The 18,803-nt window shown below is 37.8% G+C and overlaps 1 protein-coding gene across 5 annotated transcripts in view; it reads right to left on the minus strand.

Moving 5' to 3' along the window:
* Positions 1-1,940: 1,940 nt before the first annotated feature.
* Positions 1,941-18,803, minus strand: part of SLC5A9 (solute carrier family 5 member 9) — a 35,719-nt gene continuing 18,856 nt past the window's right edge. For 3 of the 5 annotated variants that reach the window (XM_025170124.2, XM_025170125.2, XM_025170123.2), the window contains 8 exons: positions 18,169-18,374; positions 17,164-17,299; positions 16,345-16,452; positions 16,087-16,237; positions 15,106-15,274; positions 13,412-13,627; positions 10,857-11,016; positions 1,941-3,915 (listed from right to left, as the gene is read on the minus strand). In XM_025170124.2, coding sequence (XP_025025892.2) covers positions 3,707-3,915; positions 10,857-11,016; positions 13,412-13,627; positions 15,106-15,274; positions 16,087-16,237; positions 16,345-16,452; positions 17,164-17,299; positions 18,169-18,374 — 1,355 coding nt within the window. In that variant the 3' untranslated portion in view covers positions 1,941-3,706. Of the gene's footprint in view, positions 3,916-10,856; positions 13,628-15,105; positions 15,275-16,086; positions 16,238-16,344; positions 16,453-17,163; positions 17,300-18,168; positions 18,375-18,803 lie in introns of those variants that run through there. The other 2 variants (XR_003085321.2, XM_025170126.2) reach the window with 2 other exon arrangements.

Consider the following 18,803-nt stretch of genomic DNA (forward strand, 5'->3'; position numbering starts at 1 on the left):
AGCAGAACTTACTTAAAAGTAGCACACATCTTTAAAACCTGTAGGTAAAGGTTTAGAAGCCTGATTGTGCCATGATTCTGAAATGTATGAATCTTAAATCATCAAGTTACATGAAATAGAAATAAGCATGGGCAGGATTTTCTACTTCAGGACTTGGAGTCCTTGGGGTTCTCTGAGCTTGGTTCTTTTCTTGCAAACGTTTCATTACCCGGCTAGGTAACACCTTCAGTGCTAAAATGGGATGGGGTTTGCACTGAAGGTGTTACCTACCCAGGTAATGAAATGTTTGCAAGAAAAGAACCAAGCTCAGAGAACCCCAAGGACTCCACAGTTCAACCCTGAGCTAACACATATTCACCTCTATTGGTACTTCAGGACTTCCCCTCAGCTTTTTTGCTTCAAGCCTTCCAAAATTTCTCCAGTTTACCAGAGCATACATTAAATTCTCCCTTGCATGGAACTTGGAGAAAAATCTCAGCTCTTTCACCTCCATAGCTCCTGGATTCTGATCCTCTAAAGCTCTTTGAGACTGTTGCTGCTACCATGATGAGAATTAGAGACTGTATGCAAATATGTCAGACTGTAAGGCTAAGTTTCCTGAAAGCAATGGTGGGAATTCTTTGGAAGTCCTAATGAACATTGGTTGAGCTTAGAGCATAAAAGAACTATTTAACAGACTAGTCAGGATGCTCAAAAGAACTTCTATGACAGCCAGAACTGCACCTAGTACCTACAACTTTGAACGTTCATTCTTACCTGTACTAGATCTATCATCTCTCTGCCAAAAAGTCTGTATGACCACTAGATGGCACCAAAGAGACCATGAATATTATCAGAGCCAGTTTGGTGTAGCGGTTAAGGTGGCAGAGTAGAAACTGGAGCACCATGAGTTTGAATCCTCCATTAGGTATGAAAATTGGCTGGGTGACTTTGGGTCAGTCATACTTTTTCAGCCTAACCTACCTCACAGGTTGTTGCTGTGGGCAAAATAGGAGGTTGGAGCATTATGTACCCCACTTTGAATGGCACAAATAAAGGTGGGATATAAATCTAGTAATAAATAAAACATTATAACTGTTTGTTACCAATTGGTAGTTGTCCAGATTTTTCCAGCCCAGATATGGTAGCCTGTACTCCTACTCACTTTCTCCTGATGTCTTGAACTTTTAGTACTGTGTTGCTCCCTTTGGTCTAGAGCAGAGTTTTTCAACCTTAGCAACTTTAAGATGTCTGGACTTCAACTTCCAGAGTTCCCCAGCTAGCCATGCTGGCTGGGGAATTCTGGGAGTTGAATCCACACATCTTAAAGTTGCCAAGGTTGAGAAACGCCAGCCTACAGACTTACTGTACTTGTACTCTTCTTTTGCTAAATTCTCAGTAACTGTAACTGACGTGTGTATACTCCTGACTTCAACTGGTCTCTCCTTTCTCCCTGAATTTACAGGAGAAGATAAGAGTTTACCTGGCTTTATGGAGAATCTCTGTACCAAAACTCTTGGCTGCCATAGAGCCTTTAGTGCTGGGTTACTATGTCACAAAATGTTCCCAAATACTCATGAATATATAGCATAGCTGATCATCAGTATAACCTCTGAATAAAGTTGAGGATTCTAAAAAGGACAGAGACGCTTATCAGTTATATAAATGGTCTCTTAACAGCACAGTTTTTTATATTTGGATGAGCGTTGAACACATTTTTGAGTACTGGACAAAATAGATTGCAGTGTTTTAGTGATAAGTGCCTTAATTGGTGAGCAAGTCATCATTAATTTTCTGTGCATTTAAAATAAAAGATGAACAGCAATGTACAAACTTCTTGTTCCTTTTCCTTAATTTTTTGTAAATTTGTGCTGCTTACATGTACTAAAAAGGTGCCTAATGAAGCAACTGTTTTGAATGAAATATAACACAATGACATTTTAAAATATTTTCCTAGTAAATTAGTGTAGTAAGAGGTTTATTGTTAATTTCATTTCATTTTGCTCAGTCAGCCTGACAAAAAAACAGCAAGACATTAATCTTGGTTTAAAAGAATAACCTTTTTTTCTGGAGCAGCAATGAATGACCTTGATAGATTTATCAGGAAAATGAATGATAATCGTTTGCTGATCGACATAACCCTAGCAGTAAAGATTACTAACGAAGTATATATTGAGTTCATTAAAAATGTCTGCTGCCTATGGATTTGGGTATCAGTTATAATTCAAAGTATTACAGTTGCTTGCAACATATATGTCTCCTATAGTGTTGATAACTCATTTTGTGAGAAGTACTAACATGGAAAAAAGTCAGGTGTTGTGATCCACATACGCCTGCATGCAGCAGGAGGCTGAAGGCAATCTGTGCTGTTAAACTGATAAATATTGAAAGCATCTTTTGATATGGGGATAGAATCAGAGGCAGGGTTCAATGTTCCCTAGAAGAATACTGCTATTACTATGGCTCGACAGCATGAATCCAATCCATTAAAGACCAACAGACTTGACACTAGATACTGTATGCCAGTGAAGAGTTGAACTAGAAAAATAACCCATATCTGATTGGATACAGAAAGACAGTTGCATTCAGATGACCATGTAAACATCATCTTGTAATCCATTCTCCATTTCCTCATAAGACTAGATTTTTAGAAGATTTTACAAGTCTTCAGATTCATATAGTATTTGTTCACATTTTCATCATTATGAAGTTATACCACAATTCAAATTCTGGGTGTGCACTGACCACAAGAGGAGTGGTTGAGGACTGATGTGGTTATTCTGGAGATTAAATCAAGAGCTGCCCAGGTCAGAAATGAGAACCCAAAGCTGTGCAGTGAAGACAGAAATTAAAGTTCTGCAACCTTTTTGCATTTGTGTCACTACTTTAGCAGCAACAATATGTTTAAATAATAGCAATGTTATTGCAGAAGAACCTTTCATGGACAGAACAATTTCCTCATATCTGCTGGAGTGAACTCTAGACTGGAAAATATGTCAGTACGTATTCCTTCAACTGCATTACTGTAGTTCTTTTTGAGAATTTTTCATGTGAGGTTTTGTTGCTCCAAGGCAATTCATGTAAATATTGCCTTTATACCACTCTTTATTTCTTAAAGGAGAGGTTTATTCATGCCAAAAGGGCTTAGAGAAAAGTATTATATATTGACAAGAAATATCTATAAGAGCACCTTTGGTATTTATTTGATGTTTATCTCATTTTACAATAACTCTTTGAGGTAAGTCAAGACTGTTTCTTATTTAACCAACAGAAATATGGAGTTTGAAAACTAAAAATTAAAACTACAAGCTGCCAAAAAAGGGACAGGTTGCTTTTTCTACAACTCTGAATTGTGTGTTTGCAAAAAACTTCTGAAATTAGGTGAAAGGCCAGATGAAATTAGGCCAAAGACCAGAAGCTGTATGTGGCCTTGGGTTGCAAATCTTTACTAGTGGTCCATTTAGTGGTCTAAACCAGGGTTCCTCAACCTTGGCAACTTTAAGACGGGTGGATTTCAACTTCCAGAATTCCACAGCCAGCAAGGCTGGCTGTGGAATTCTGGGAGTTGAAGTACACCCGTCTTAAAGTTGCCAAGGTTGAGGAACCCTGGTCTAAACAACAGTTTATAATTTATTTTTTCAAGGTATGTCCATTTTCATCAGTTAATGCTGCTTGATTCTTCTAAACCAAGCTTAATCTTTTGAGTTTCTCTAGGAGCTTACTTGGCTCATCCAAAGTAACCCCATAAGAAGATGTTGATAGCTAAAAGAACAATTGCATTGGCATCGCAAACAGCTTTCCACACTGGTTCTTCCTTGATACTGGTAAGCTTCGTCTGAATGGCTGTTTCCTCTTCTTTTGTTAAAGTGGGTTTGGGATTGAGAGAAATTCCACAGAACCAGAAATATAACTTCTTCCAGAAAGGATGCTTCGCTTCTGTAAGAAAAGAATGAGAATGAATTAGTATGAATTGTTTTCTTCTATATAGTGCTTATAGACACACTGGAACAAGCACGTGACATATACTTGAGAAACAGTATAGAACAGCAAAGGATGATACGAGCAGATGAAGTTATATGTTTTACTTAAGTGATTCAAGTCTGGCTTCCTGAAACTGACAGAGCTTCTAAAAATGTCATCAATCTTTCCATCTTTCTTCATCAAGGTGAAATTCAGTGTTTACTGAGACAACTAAGCCATTAAGGTGACATCCCTGTGGGTTGTAGTGCAATGGGATCACTGTATCAATTACCTCCAGCTGCCCTCATGCTATGAATCCTGTGTACTCTAATTTTGGTTGTCTCTAAATTGGAGCTGAGCAGCAGACCTTCCCCTCATTTGCAAAGCCATCTACAAGTAGCCACACCTCTGCTAAACCTGAGATAATTAACCTGAGGATCCAAGGTTGGGCATTGCTCTCAAACTTAAGATTTATGTCCCTTAAAGTCTTCTCTAACAAACTATAGTGGAAGCCCTAAAATGGGCCTTATTTAAATGGGCCCTTAAGACCTGGCTTTTCCCTGAGGCCTTGGGCTAGGTTGGGCAAGGAACCCTTGTGGGAATGCTTTATGCTAAACGGGTTATGCTTGTTTTTGCTCCTCTTGCTCTTGGTTCTTTTTTGGTTTGGATTTTCCAACCTGTTTTTAATAGGTATATGCAGCCCAGTCTTTATAGAGTTGGGCAGCCTTGCAAATTAGATAGATAGATAGATAGATAGATAGATAGATAGATAGATAGATAGATAGATAGATAGATTTATTTCAAAACCAGTTAGAACCCTCCTCATCAAACTCCACATCCACATCTAGCAAACAGAAAAAATGCTGATGGCTCATATCTGATGTAACTTACCCACTTCATAATGGCCCACTGCGGGCTTCATCTTGCCACAGAAAAAATTATGTGCCCCAACTACCAAAAGTTGACCACCCCTCAATAACAGTGTTATGTACCTACTCCAGCAGCCTACAGAAGAGAAGGAAGAAGGAGGGGGAGAAATGTAGCCATAGGAAGAGAAAAAAGGCTCCTTTTAATTTCTGTCCTGTCCATCACTGGACTGAACCCTCCACCAAGAGCATACTGCCTTGACTGGATCTTTCCTGGAGGAATGCCGTATTCAACAAAAAACACCAGCACCCTTCCCAGTCCTAAACTTCAGCCTTATCATACATAGTGCATACAAGGAGAACTCTAGTTCTGAAATAACACTTAGCTATAAACTGCAGCTAAATCCTGGATTGTTGTCATTCAGTCTGCCTTCAGCAAATTCTCTCCAGCAAATTAATTGTATTTACATTCTGATTAGTCTCAGCTGCAAATGCTTACAGAGCATTAACTTTGTGTTAACCAATTATGAGGGTCTGTAATTTTCCATGCATGCTGTCTTTGCACAGTCACAGGGGACTAGAACTGTTGTGTGTTCTCCATCTCTGTGTGTCTCTCGACTCCTGTCCTTTTAACAGTGTCTGCCTGCCAAGAAAAGCCTCATCGGCTGAAGATCTGCATCCCTCTTGGGGTGGGCAGATGAGAAACAAAGACAGCTCCCATCTCTTTCCAGAACTGTTTAAAAGAAGAAAGTTGATCAAATGCAGTTCTTCTCATTGCTACATATCAAAAGTCTCCCTTTTACACAACTGCTAAATACTTAGAAGCCTTGATCTCTCTTGCATCTAACTACATTATTTGTCCCACACATTTCCTGCCTAAAAGCCCTGCTATGAAGGAAAGGAAAGGAAAGGAAAGGAAAGGAAGGAAAGGAAAGGAAAGGAAAGGAAAGGAAAGGAAAGGAAAGGAAAGGAAAGGAAAGGAAAGGAAAGGAAAGGAAAGGAAAGGAAAGGAAAGGAAAGGAAAGGAAAGGAAAGGAAAGGAAAGGTGTTGCCCAAAGAAATAAAGAGGCAACTTTTCTCTGAGTCATGGACTGGTATAAAATTGTGTTTAAAGGAAACTCTCATATCCCTCAATGGTATCCTACTTCTGGGGCATCCCTAATGATTTGTGGCTCAAACTCTCAAGTATCATTTTGTCATGAAAAAGCCTCATATTTCAGTATGGGCATTATTTTTCCTGCCTTCTAGTCAGTCTTAACTTCTGGTGACTGCCTGGACAAATCTGTGCAGTTTTCTTGGCAACATTTTCAGAAGGGGTTTGCCCTTGCCTGCTTACTAGGGCTGAGAGAGAAGGTCACCCAGCTGGCTTTGTGCCTAGGACAGGACTAGAACTCACAGTCTCCTGGTTTCTGCTCCAGTGCCTCTAACTACTACACCAAAATGGCTGTCTAGTATGGATATTATAACTTAATTGTCAGCTTTGCTCACATTTCTAAGAATCAAGTTCCTCTACCTTCAAAAGCTGTATAAACAAGAGATCAGCAGCATCCACTGAGGAATGTGTGTGTCAAAATGTGCAAATTAGCAGGCATGGCATCGTGATAGAAGCTCCACCCCTTTGTAGCATGCACATCCAAAAGGGGCAGGACTTTGTTTGCAACACCATGCCTGCTATCTTGCAGATTATGAAATTTCCCTCTTCCCCATGGATGGCCATGAGACAGTTTAAGATCTTGTGATGGGGGGAGGGGATTTACAAAAATTTGACCCGTTAAGCTACTAGAAGAATGGAAATTCAACTGAGCTTTCAGAACTCTCTGAGAAAATAAAATTGGATAAACACACCCACACAAAGTCTCTCTCTCCTTGTGATAAATTGTGGTAACTGTAATAAAACACAATTATATTTTTGCATGAAAAGATGTTACTTTTCTTTTACAATTGGTGCTAATAACCTAATAATCAAGATAATTGTTGATACTCAGATGTGAGGACGGATGAGATGGCTCATGTCCAAACAAAGGTGACAAATAATTAACAACTTTAGTTCGACCAGCTGCTTCAAATGTGAATCAAAGTACCCACCAGACCTTCAGATTATGAAGTCTGGTTTCCTTCTTGTCATTCCTTAGTAGCTATCAAATTTAATTCTTTTGAATGCTCCCAAAATGAAGAACTGCTGATTATAATTAAGATACTTCCTTCTTACCTTAGCTTACCTCTCTCAATTTATGTACTTCAAGCAATTGGAATTTAAAGTGTGCATAAACGTACTTTAGTTCTCAGACGCTAAATTTTGGGTCAAGGAATTCTAAGTGCACAATTTCATGAATGAAAAGTCACTTATCATAAGTAGAGGGTAGATACTTGCCCAACTTAGATCAGCAAGAACTAGAGTGGGGATAGGAAAACTATTATTTTATTTAAATGTTTATATACCACCAGCCATTTAATGTATCCCCAGTATACAAAATATAAAACTACATTTGAATAGAATTACATCTAGTAATAAAAAAAAATTAAAAATATTTAAAAATTGGCTTCAGGGTGGCAAAGGAGTGAGACAAGGCTGTACACTCTCCCATTATTTATTCAACCTACATGTTGAATATACATGAAAAAGGAAGCAGGATTAAAAGAAGAAAATGTGGTTTTAAAACTAGAGGAAGAAACATCAATAACCTATGCTATGCTGATGACATTATTCTGCTAAATGCAAAGGATTTTAAGGCTCTAGTAATAAAGGCAGCACAATAAAAGAAATGGTACTAAAATTAAACATAAGGAAGACCAAACTAATGACAACTGGTAGAACAACCAGCCTTAAAACTGACAATGAAGATGCTGAAGTGGTGGATAGCTTCATCCTTTAAGGATCAACTATCAACCGTAAAGGAACCAGCAATCAAGAAATACACTGCAGACTAGCACTTAGTGGAGCAGCCATGAAGGCCTTGGCATATGCCATGATATGTCTATTTCTATAAAGATCCGAATAGTGCAATGGTATTCCCTGTGACACTCTAACAAACAAAAGTTAGACTTTGAGGAAGCCAGATGGAAAGAGTATTAACGCTTTTGAATGTTGTTGTTGAAGAAGACTCCTAAGGATACCATGGACAGTCAAGAAAACAAATGGATTATCAAACAGGTTAACCCAGAGTTCTCATTCAACGCACAAAAGACCAGGCATAAATTATCCTACTTTGGACGCATTATGCAAAGACCTAACTCTCTAGAGAAATCTCTAATGCTGGGAAAGGTGTAAGGAAAGAGAAGAAGAGGATGACCAGCAACAAGATGGGTGGACTCAGTTAGACTGGCAATGGGTTTACCACTGGAAGACTTGAAGGACCAGGTTAGGGATAAATCATCATGGAGAAAAACTCCATGACAATCTATTATCGTATTCGGTGCAGCACTGAAGATGTTACCTAGATGGGTAATGAAACGTCTGCAAGAAAACAACCAAGCTCAGAGAACCCCAAGGACTCCACAGTTACTGACTGGTGCTGCACATACACTTCTATGTGGTCTGAAGCACCGTTCTGGAATCATATCCAGAGCACTGAACAGCCTTAATCCATTGTTCATGGCTAGGGATCTGTAGTAGTAACTGTGTCTTACCACTTCTTTCTATTTATAATCTCCCTATATTTTCTTTCTATTCCCAACCACATCTGAAGTTATTTCTTTCATCTTGCCTGAAACCATTTCATAGTTCTTGCCAAAATTTTCCAACTTCCCAGACAAAAAAGCAATTTCTTAGACCAAGGTAGTAGACATTTAATACATTGGTATTTAATATTTGATTGAATCATTTCTCCCTTGGATCATTTATTTTTGGTAGGATTATTTTGAAACTGGCAGGCAGATTTGATTTCTGTTTTCCCTCTTTATTAATAAAAATATCTTCCCTTTTTACTCACCCATAGACAGATGGATGACTCCATTTTGTAGCAGTATTGGTTATTTTTTAAAGACGCATTCATAATATTGTTTCATAGAAGTTCCAAACATATTATAGTCCCACTTTGTCTATTTTTGGTATAAAATTGTTCAGATACAGTTTTATACATTGTTTCCACCAATCATATTTTATTATGCAAAGGATGGCACATTATGCATAAACTTATGCTATAATCCATGAAGGATAATCCATTTTATTGCAAGTATAAGAAACAGCTGTGGCAGGTAAAACTTTGCATATCACCAGAGCTGATGCTGACCACCTATTCTGAAAACAAATCTAAATATAGGCTTTCACCCTGCGAGTTGGAGAAGAAACCATTAACAAGCCATTCTGCTATTCCTCTAATACAATTGCATAGGGCTGTGCCAAGTATGTCTGATCTGTTTGCTCTGGAAATAGCCCAACCTGCCCTGGTGGACCAAAATAACTCCATCCTAATTCAGTCTTTGTTCTGGAAACAGATTCAGGAAAACATAGTTCTGTTCTGGCTTGAAAAATTATCCTTGTATCATTAAAGAACTCTATTACTATCAGGGACATTTGTTTTTTTCCTCCCTGTGCTCTGATTGAGAAAATGGTTAGGGTCCAGTCACTACAATGCGGTTATTCTTTCCTTTTGGAATGGTCAACTTCCCCCACCCCAAAATTCAGGGGAATTTGTTATATAGAGGCTTCAGCTTGAGACTGTAAAAGTCCACTAGAGTATATAACCATGGAGGAAGAAGTCCAAATTTCTAAAGAGAGGTGGAACAGATTGGACATTAGCACAGGGATATAGAAGGGCCAACAATATTTCTCATACCCCATGGCTATCTCTTCAGCAACTCTGGTTTCTTCCAAACTGATTGCACACTTACATGGGGCCCAGCAAAATAGGCACTTAAAACTTGAATGTTTGTTTTATGTTGTTTGACCATAGCTCAGGCCACTGCTGCAGTATTCCCAAAACTCCTAGTAATTCTTTGCCCTTGCAATTTGATTGAGATTGGCCTCTGCCCTACCATTCTCAATCTCTCCAGTAAGTTTACTATGATGTCCCATCAATGTCTGTGAGGCTTTTTCACTGTGATTGTACTACCCATCCAAAAGTCACAGATTTGACAATAGATATGTTGATCACTGAAATCAACGTGCCTCCTCTTTCCCCTCTCATTCATGCCAAATGTCAATATTTTCTTTATTTTTTCATCCCATTTGGCAAAATTCCATGGCCTTGCCATTTGAGGTACTGGTGAACTTTTGGAGGGAGAAGACTGAAGTTTTACAGATGTTTCTGAATCAGCACAGGGCAAGTAAGAGCCACCCAAATTGCCATAATTTGCCCTGGATTTGGGCTTTGCCCTGTCTTGAGTGTAGCCCTTCTTTATGGCTTCCTGCAACCTGGAAAAAAATTAACTCTACAGTATATGTATCCTATAAAGCACAGTGTAATCTATAATTCATCTTCCCCTATCTGGTACCTTCCAGGTGTGCTGTACAGTGCACCTGGAAAAGCTGTTGCAACATTTTATTGGCTGACACTATGTTAAACAGATGGAATAAAGATTGCTGGAATATGCTTTCCATTCATTTGTAGTCAGTTGTGTTAAAAGAACATATTTCTTGCCTCCAGTAGACTCTGGAAAATAAACACTAGGTATAAGAACACACAACATGAGATCCAAGAGGGTGGGCTTGTTGTGGGCCCCAATGCCAAGATAATGTGAGCATTAGGGCCCCTGGGTGGTAAATCTTTTCAGTGATGACCCTCTGTAGAGTTTATCCCTGGAGATAGCAATTGCCTCACCCTTACTGGCATTCTGGAGAATTGTGAAGACCTGGTTCTTTAAGAGGGCTAATAGAGACTAATTATTCTTCAAAAGATGTGGTCTCATGAATTAGTGGGGATGAGTGGTCAGGATTATTATTGTTGTTTGCTTTTTTTTTGGATTGTATTTCATATTTTTTAATCTTAATTGCTGTATTGAGATTTTGTAAAAGGAAGGAAGGAAGGAAGGAAGGAAGGAAGGAAGGAAGGAAGGAAGGAAGGAAGGAAGGAAGGAAGGAAGGAAGGAAGGAAGGAAGGAAATACTACCCACCTCCATGTTCTTTGTCTGTTAAATCTACATTCTCTGATGACAAAATTACTGAATCCGTCTCCTCCTTTTGGGAAGTAATTTCTACATTTTGATGGGCGCAGCTCTCAATATGTTTTTCAGGTGTTTCGCTGTATCTAGTCCACCACGTTAATCCGGCAAGCTGGATAATTGTAAATTAGAAACAAGAAAAAAAAAGTTACAGAACAGTTTGAATCTGATGGTTAAACAAGGATGGACAAAAAGTTATGTGACTATCACTTTACATGCATCAGATAGGATATATTGCTACTGGCTTTGCAGACATTTAAGCACAATCTTATATAATTCTATTGAGTTATAAATCCCACTGAATCTACTATCTCCCAATATCAAATCAATGTAAAATTGTATCTTAGAAAAAGGTGCACATACCACATTTTTATGCAAAAATGGGCCCCAATCAAACACTGTCTAAAGTTTAAATGCAGGGCACACTAATTGGAATTAGGTATCTTCAATTTTAACCAAAACTGCTAGGCTAGAGAAGAATACAACATGCCTGATTGATACTGTTCTGTATGACTTTTCAACAGCATATAACTTTGTAATTTTTTTGGAGTGTATATTTATTTATATAAAGCTTTCCTTTGATACATGCACCGGAAACTATTTCTAAAGCTAAGCTATTTCCAAATCCTTTTTTCTTGGCTTTTCTACAGTTTTATTTTTTTTTAATTATTACTGTACTCTTTTTATTTTATTGAATGGCCACACATCCTTCTTCTGCTTATTCTGTGCTTCAGGTTGCTTCCTCCCAAAGCTGCTTCTGTAAAAATATATTCATAGTGCAGACCCTCAAGTAACTCTCAAAAGGTGCCTTATAAATGAAGAATAGTTTAAACAGTTTGAATTTCAGGCACAAAATGTAGAAGACATTTCCAGTTGACACAAAAATCTGTATAATCTTCAGAAGATTTATTGCTTTATTTAAATTATTTTCAACCAAGATAAGCATCAGGCAAGGCTAATTCTTCTTGTCACATTGTGCTAAATTGCTTTGATTTGATGATCCACATCTTTCCTAAAGAATATTTTCAGGAATATATATATATATATTCTGGCCAATATGATTAGAGTCCAGTAGAGATGGAGAATACAGAAGGATCCAAGCAAGAACAAGTGGTTGAAACTTTATTTATTATCCTGCCTGTATTTTGTACAACCCAAGGCAGTGTACATAATGTTCCAGCCTCCTATTTTCCTCACCACAACAACCCTGGGAGGACTACAAGTCACAGTCTTTCAATTCCTAGTTCAAGACATTAGCCACTACACCAACTGGTTTTCTTTTCTGCTTTCTTTCCCTCCCCCACTCCCATGCTTTTCAGCAGAAGCTACAAAACATTTCAAACCAGCTTAAGTGCAACAAATGTTATAACTCTAAAATAAACCTATTTATTCTTTTTAAAAGAGATTCATGGCTGGAGCTCAGATTACTGTTATATCCTGCCTGTATAATGACATCCCCTACAGTTTCCTGAATAGGCATTATACAACTGATCAGGACAACACCAAAAAGATGAAATGTCATACTTACATCATGAGATTGCACCCAAGCACATAAGAGATAGAGTTAGTGTTACAGTTGCAACATAGATTTCTTCTGTGGTCTGCTCCCCCTCTACCTTGTGGTTGCCTATGCAAAGAGTATTTGGGTGTTCCTCAGCACCAACATAAGTGGTACAACATTATTTTTACTTCTCTTTGTCTTGTTCTTCTTTAAAGCTAACACATAGGGGTAGACCTGGTTGAAAGAACTGTGAAAACCACAAGAAACATGCCCACAGGTTTCAACCAAGAGTATGATCTAAACTTTTATTTATACAATATTATATTTAGAAATACTGTATGAAAATTGTGGGGCACATGTTTTGAATTCAGAAGATTCTGTAGCTCCACCTACAGCAGGATATGAAAGCTTCCTACATGGACGACAAAAATCTAATGAAGCACAAACTTACTCCACAAAACCAGTGATATTTAAATGATATGTTTAGGTACTTGCCAAAATAAAACTTTTTGTGTCTGTTTTAAGCAGCAAAAGAAATAAAATTCTTTGTTACTAAACTTTGATTGTACAATGTAATTGAGATTGGTTTGGAATGAAATGCTCTTTCTAAATGCCAGAGCTCCAACAATATTAATCTTTTTAGCTCACAAGATTGATGCTGTCTCTACTGAAATACGAAAGAGGGTTCAATTAGAGCCATTACATTCCTTCTTCAGCTGCCTGTTGTAATATAATTTCTTCCCCACTGTCTGCCTCTTTTCTTGATGGCATGTGCATTAGTTGCTTCACAGCATGGAAACAAGCCTGTTCTCCATTTCCATTTGAAATATATCTATTTTTAATTCCATAATACTTTGGAAGCAAGATAATTTCAAGGAAGAACTTTGTAGAGCAAGAGTTTACTAGAATATAACTATTCAAAACACAATGCCTCTGAAGATAACAAAGCAATCAGAGGCTAAACATAGATTTGTAACAATAGATTTCACCCTAGAATGTCACTTACATTTTCTTCTGGAATTGGTGGTGTGCAGAGGCTCACGAAGACTATAACACCAACTGTGAGCCCAAACAGAAGAATAGCAAAGTACAGATAATGAACATCTTTCAACACAGATGGTCTTTGATCCTCCTCGCCACATGAGGGTGCTGTGTAGATAAATTCCATAACCATCCTAATAAAACCCACTACTAATCCAAACATTAGGCCCCAGAAAGCTCCCTAGGAAAAATATGGAGAGATCATGTTATTGACATAAATCTTGGAAACATCAATTTGTTTGTAGGCTTCATTACTGAGTTTACAGTGAATGAGATCCAAGATTTTCTTTGCATGTTTATTTTTGGGGGACGAATAGTTTAAAATATTTTTATTTAAAATTAAACATTTTACAATGCTTAAATTGTAACACAGAGATATTGTTTATGAGAACCTCTGTTGTCTCAACAACAAACAGTGATGTATAAATCTAACAGGGCTCCCAGCTCTGGACTGCAAAAATCTGAAGATCATGGGATGGTAGCTGTATCTCTTTACTGTCATCTAGTAAGAATTTGCAGCCTAGATATAGCCCTAAATGTAGAATGTCTTATATTAAATCTCAGTTTAGTTTTCTAAGTCATTTATTCAACACATTATTTTACCTATAAGTTATTGAGAGACTTACCAGATCTGGGTTGCAAAATCTGAATGGCAGCAAGATGTTAGAGTTTTCTATACCTCTTGGCTGCTATCAAGATTTTTGCACCCCAGATCTGGTAACCTAACACTGGGGTATTCCAACTTTCTGAGATATAATGATAAATTAAAGGTAAAATAAAAATTGTACAACAGTATGTTTTATTGGAATCCAGATCACAGGTTCACTTTGTTGTTGTTTTAGTTGTTTCTTTGTGTAATTCATCTTCTTTGCCAAAAATAAAACAATAGTTTACTTTTTCCCACCAACTCTCCATCAATTGGGCTTGTATTATTGTGTAGTCAATATTTGACATGATTTTTCTATTTTCTATTCTACTGAAATTTTGTTAAACATCATGGGTTTGGGGCATGCACAGCTATTGTTCTGTAAAAAGTAAAGGACATGTTATTTGGAAGGGGGGTTGCATCATGGAATAACTGCATTGTGATTATTGACTCTCACAGCAAATTAAGCAGAAGCTGGCTTGTGTGGAATTACGGAACTTACCTTAATTTGACTTGCTGATACAAGGATATAAAATTCTAAGAAGAAAAGCTATTTATTAAGTTTATTGAAAAGAGACTAGTGAAATAGGACTTGATTCCTGTGGATAGATCTCCCACATAATTATATAAGGCTCTGCTCTCTTGAAGTCTCAAATCAAAGGAGATTTGATGGCTGGAAGATTAAAGGCAGGGAAATTCTGTCTCAGAATAAGAATTACTTTCTAAACATTGGGGGAAAATAATAGAATGCAATTCTTTATAATATTTCTTTCTCCTCCTCCTTTCCATTCCTTCCTGAGCCTGTCACTATCTTTCGTTAAACCAGTAATCAAAGTCTTAAGAATCTTTTTAAAGTGATAGTGTGCTCTAATGGGACTAAGTTCCAAAGATGTTGCATTCAGGAGTCAATATAATTGTAATGAATGGTCTTGTCTGCCCTTAAAAACTATGAAATGATGACATTGGGAAGATACTATTATTCATATGAACCTTCTCATTGATTCTGTACTTACTGGCTCATTGATCCTCCTGCAGAAGATTGCTAGGATAAACAGAGCAGTGATGGGTGGCGCTAGGTAACTGGTTATTGACTGAATATAGTCAAAGAGCTGACCGCTATTGGCTGTCTGGATGATGGGGATCCAAAGGATGCTAATGGCAACGAGAATCAGAACAAACACCCTGAGATAAGAGGAGAAAGGATGGTTACTTTTGCACAACTTGAACAATCTAACTCTTTTCATGGAACTCCTTGGAAAGCAGGGTGGGGAGAGAATCATTGCATTGCTTGACAGAAAGGCTTTGGGGAAACTAAACAAAAATGCATTTTAAAGCTTCAGATACAACATGTATTTCATGAATCAAAAAGGTGAAAAGGGAAGGATTTTATTAAAAGATGTAAGCAAAACTACTGTTGAAAATGGTTACTTCACATCCCATAGATATGGGGCATCTGCTTTGACTATGAAAATTTACATACAGAAGTCACTTTGATTTCTGCAAGACAATCCCTTGAATGTTTAAAAGCACATAGCTAATTGCCCACACTGAAGAACTGTGGATGGAGATTTGAAGGCACCAGTTCTGGAGGGCAGTGGTTGGTATGGACATCTGCTTTGGGATCAGGGGCTTGGTGGTTCTATTTGGGCTGCTTCAGCTCTTATTTAAAGCTGAGCACAATGCCCTTGCTAGGAGTGGGGTTTATATTAGCACACTTTTGATTCTATGAGAAAGGGTTCCATTGCTGTTTTGCAACTGTAGAATTATTTGGGCTCCAACAACATTTTATCAGAAGTCCCTGAAAAGAATGCTTGGCAGTTTGATACATGAAGCTGCAACAGAAGTAGCGAACCAGATGCTGAAGCATATAATGTGGAGTTGAGCACATCAAATTAACCTTTGCAAATATGCTACCTCCAGAAGTGCTGAATTTCAACTCCCATAGCCCTAGCCATTCAGGTAAGTGCACACAACTGTAGCAAGAGAAAAATTACCTTCCAACAATCATAAGTTCCTGTTCGGTAGCCTTCTTGCAAAGCCGCTGCCAGATATCTATGGCAAAAAGTGTACTGCTGCTATTGAAAATAGAGGTAAGAGAGCTCATCAGGGCAGCCATGATCACAGCAATCATGAGACCACGGAGTCCTAAGAAACCAAAAAGAAACTTGAGTTAGCTTCCATCAGCAAGTGAGTCCTAATCTAGCCGATTCAGAATGCCCCCTCCCTCTTGGACTGAATGAAACTTATCTCACCAACGGGCATGAGTTCCATTACCAGCTTAGGATAGGCAATGTTGGAACATCCCACTTTAGCTCCACAGACTTTTTCACAGATTGCTGGATCTACACAGCCCACTTCATCTATAGCGAGGAAATAAAGGCATGCTAATTCAGTTCCACAGATCTTATGGAGAATAAAAGCCCAAAGGACAAATGACTTTTATACAGTCAGTGTTTAGGGCATTCACTCTATATTCCTTACCCCAAATGTTATGAACTTTTCATATTTCTGACTACAAAGTAACTACAGATGGCAATTTATAAGAAGCTTATGGGGCATGCTTATAACATTGCTCTGAAAGGCTTCCAACCAGAAGAACATCTGTTCATCAGTTTTTCAGCTTCCTAGGGCATAGCTGGGAGCATTGAAGAGAGTAGGGCAAAAATATTTGGAAGATGATGATTGTGGAGAGTTTGTGAAAAGTTTATACAGAATAGATATGCTAAATCTCCCAGGAAGAAATAAAAATGCATAGGTGAAAATAGCCTTTTATGGCCAAATTTTAGTAGTGCAATTCCGGGGTGCTCTGGGGACTGGATGCACCCAGAAGTTACAGGTTGCCTATTCCTTATGTGGAACTATGTAAGCTTCCACAAAACATCTCTTTGGTTGCTCCAGCAGGACCTTTTCTTCTGCTTTCAGCCAAACTGTATATTCCCATGACTAAACACCTAGTAATGTTTGCTCCACCATGTGGCTATATGATTCTCTACATTATTGATTGCTGGCCAGTTAATGAAAAATGATGTCTAAAGGCACACATGATTTTCCCACACTCGGAAGGAGCTTACCTGGAAAAAGAGCTCTGCTAATCATTCCTGGCATGACAATAAAAAACATAGGGAAGATTTTCAAATATCCACCCAATACTGATCCACCTTTTGCGTGAGAGAGGCTCTTTGCTGAGAGTGACCTTTGCACAATGACCTGCAAAGAGAAACTTGGTGGGAATTGTTTTTTTCACATTTCTTTGGCCAGAGAAAAGAAATTGAACTGTTTGAAGCAGTTTTAATTTAACTGGTGGAAAACCTGCCAGTCAGTAAAAATTAGGTATTTCTATAGAGTTCCCAGTACTTGTGAGAGGCAACCTCTAACATTAAGAGAAAGTATCTGCCTAATAAATACGTAGAACATACAAATATTAAAAAAAACACAATTAATTCTGTTGGAATACACACATTTTAATGTAACATTTAACTGGATATAAATGAATTTGTCCCAACTGTGAATTTGAACATTCTGACCAATATATTTGACTGTTCTGCTGGCTGCAGCAGGCAAGGTGGAATTGACATCAGTTGTGTGTTTTACATTATTTATATAATAACTTCATTATACAAATGGTGTTTGGCAATGTAAATACAATAGAAATTTGCACATGAAATGCATTGCACTAAGGTCCATTAAATCAAGATTTCACTGTAATGTATAGTTGATTGGACTATGGCTATAAAGGTGAATTTGTTCCTTTAACTATGGTAGTCCCAAAGGTCAACAATTATATTGTGTATTTCATTGTTTCTCTCTCTCCCTGCCCTGCAACAGGAGGCTTTATCCTCTTTTCTAACATGTGGCTAAAATCTGTGTGGTACAAATTATTCTTGATGCTGCAAGCATAAGGTAGGAGAGTTCTCACATCCTGCTCGGGCATCTTTACTGAAAAATTAAATGGGTTTTTGATTCCATCGTAATGTTTTCCATATGTATTATTCAGTAGGAAGCATTCTTAACATCCTTCTGTGGAAGTGAGTCATAAATCTAAAGTTCAAGGGGAAGCGGAGAAAGATTTATTTTACCTGATCAGTGCACCAGCACCAGAGAGCAAGTACTGAGAGGCCGAATGTGAGCCCAGGCCATGGAATATCCCCAGTGATAGGATCCCTCATCATATGGAAAGCATCTTGTCGTGGCAGGTGGCAAGTTGTGTTTGGGACAGTGATGTTGGGTATTGCCTTACTATACTTTTCTTGCAGTCCTTCATACCACCCAACTTTCTCGAAGCCTGAAAAGAAAAATGGCCTATTTCATTCATTCATTCATTCATTCATTCATTCATTCATTCATTCATTCATTCATTCATTTCTTCCAAGTGATTTACTCTCTCAGAGCCAAACTGGAAGCTGCGCTTGTTAAGAGGGATTAGTTTTTCTCTAATAAATAGCCCATACATGAGGGAATGAGGTGATGGAAGGGAGATATAAGCATTTGTCTTCAACGTTGCATTAACTTGAGTCTTATCTGCCATTCTGAAAAATGGGAGGCATTTTTGGTGCTGATACATGCTCTTTTGAAAGTATGGTTATAGTTTAAAACAGAAACACAAATTATATACAGGTAAGCATTGCAATATGATATGTAACACATGGTAAACCATGTATTTAAACTTACACATTATAATAGCAACATTATTAAGAAAATAATTAATATTGTT

Source organism: Python bivittatus, unplaced genomic scaffold (genome assembly GCF_059951505.1).
Source record: "Python bivittatus isolate LINGU-HERP-01145 unplaced genomic scaffold, Pbiv_v1 ctg000700_np1212, whole genome shotgun sequence".
NCBI classification, from domain to species: domain Eukaryota; kingdom Metazoa; phylum Chordata; class Lepidosauria; order Squamata; family Pythonidae; genus Python; species Python bivittatus.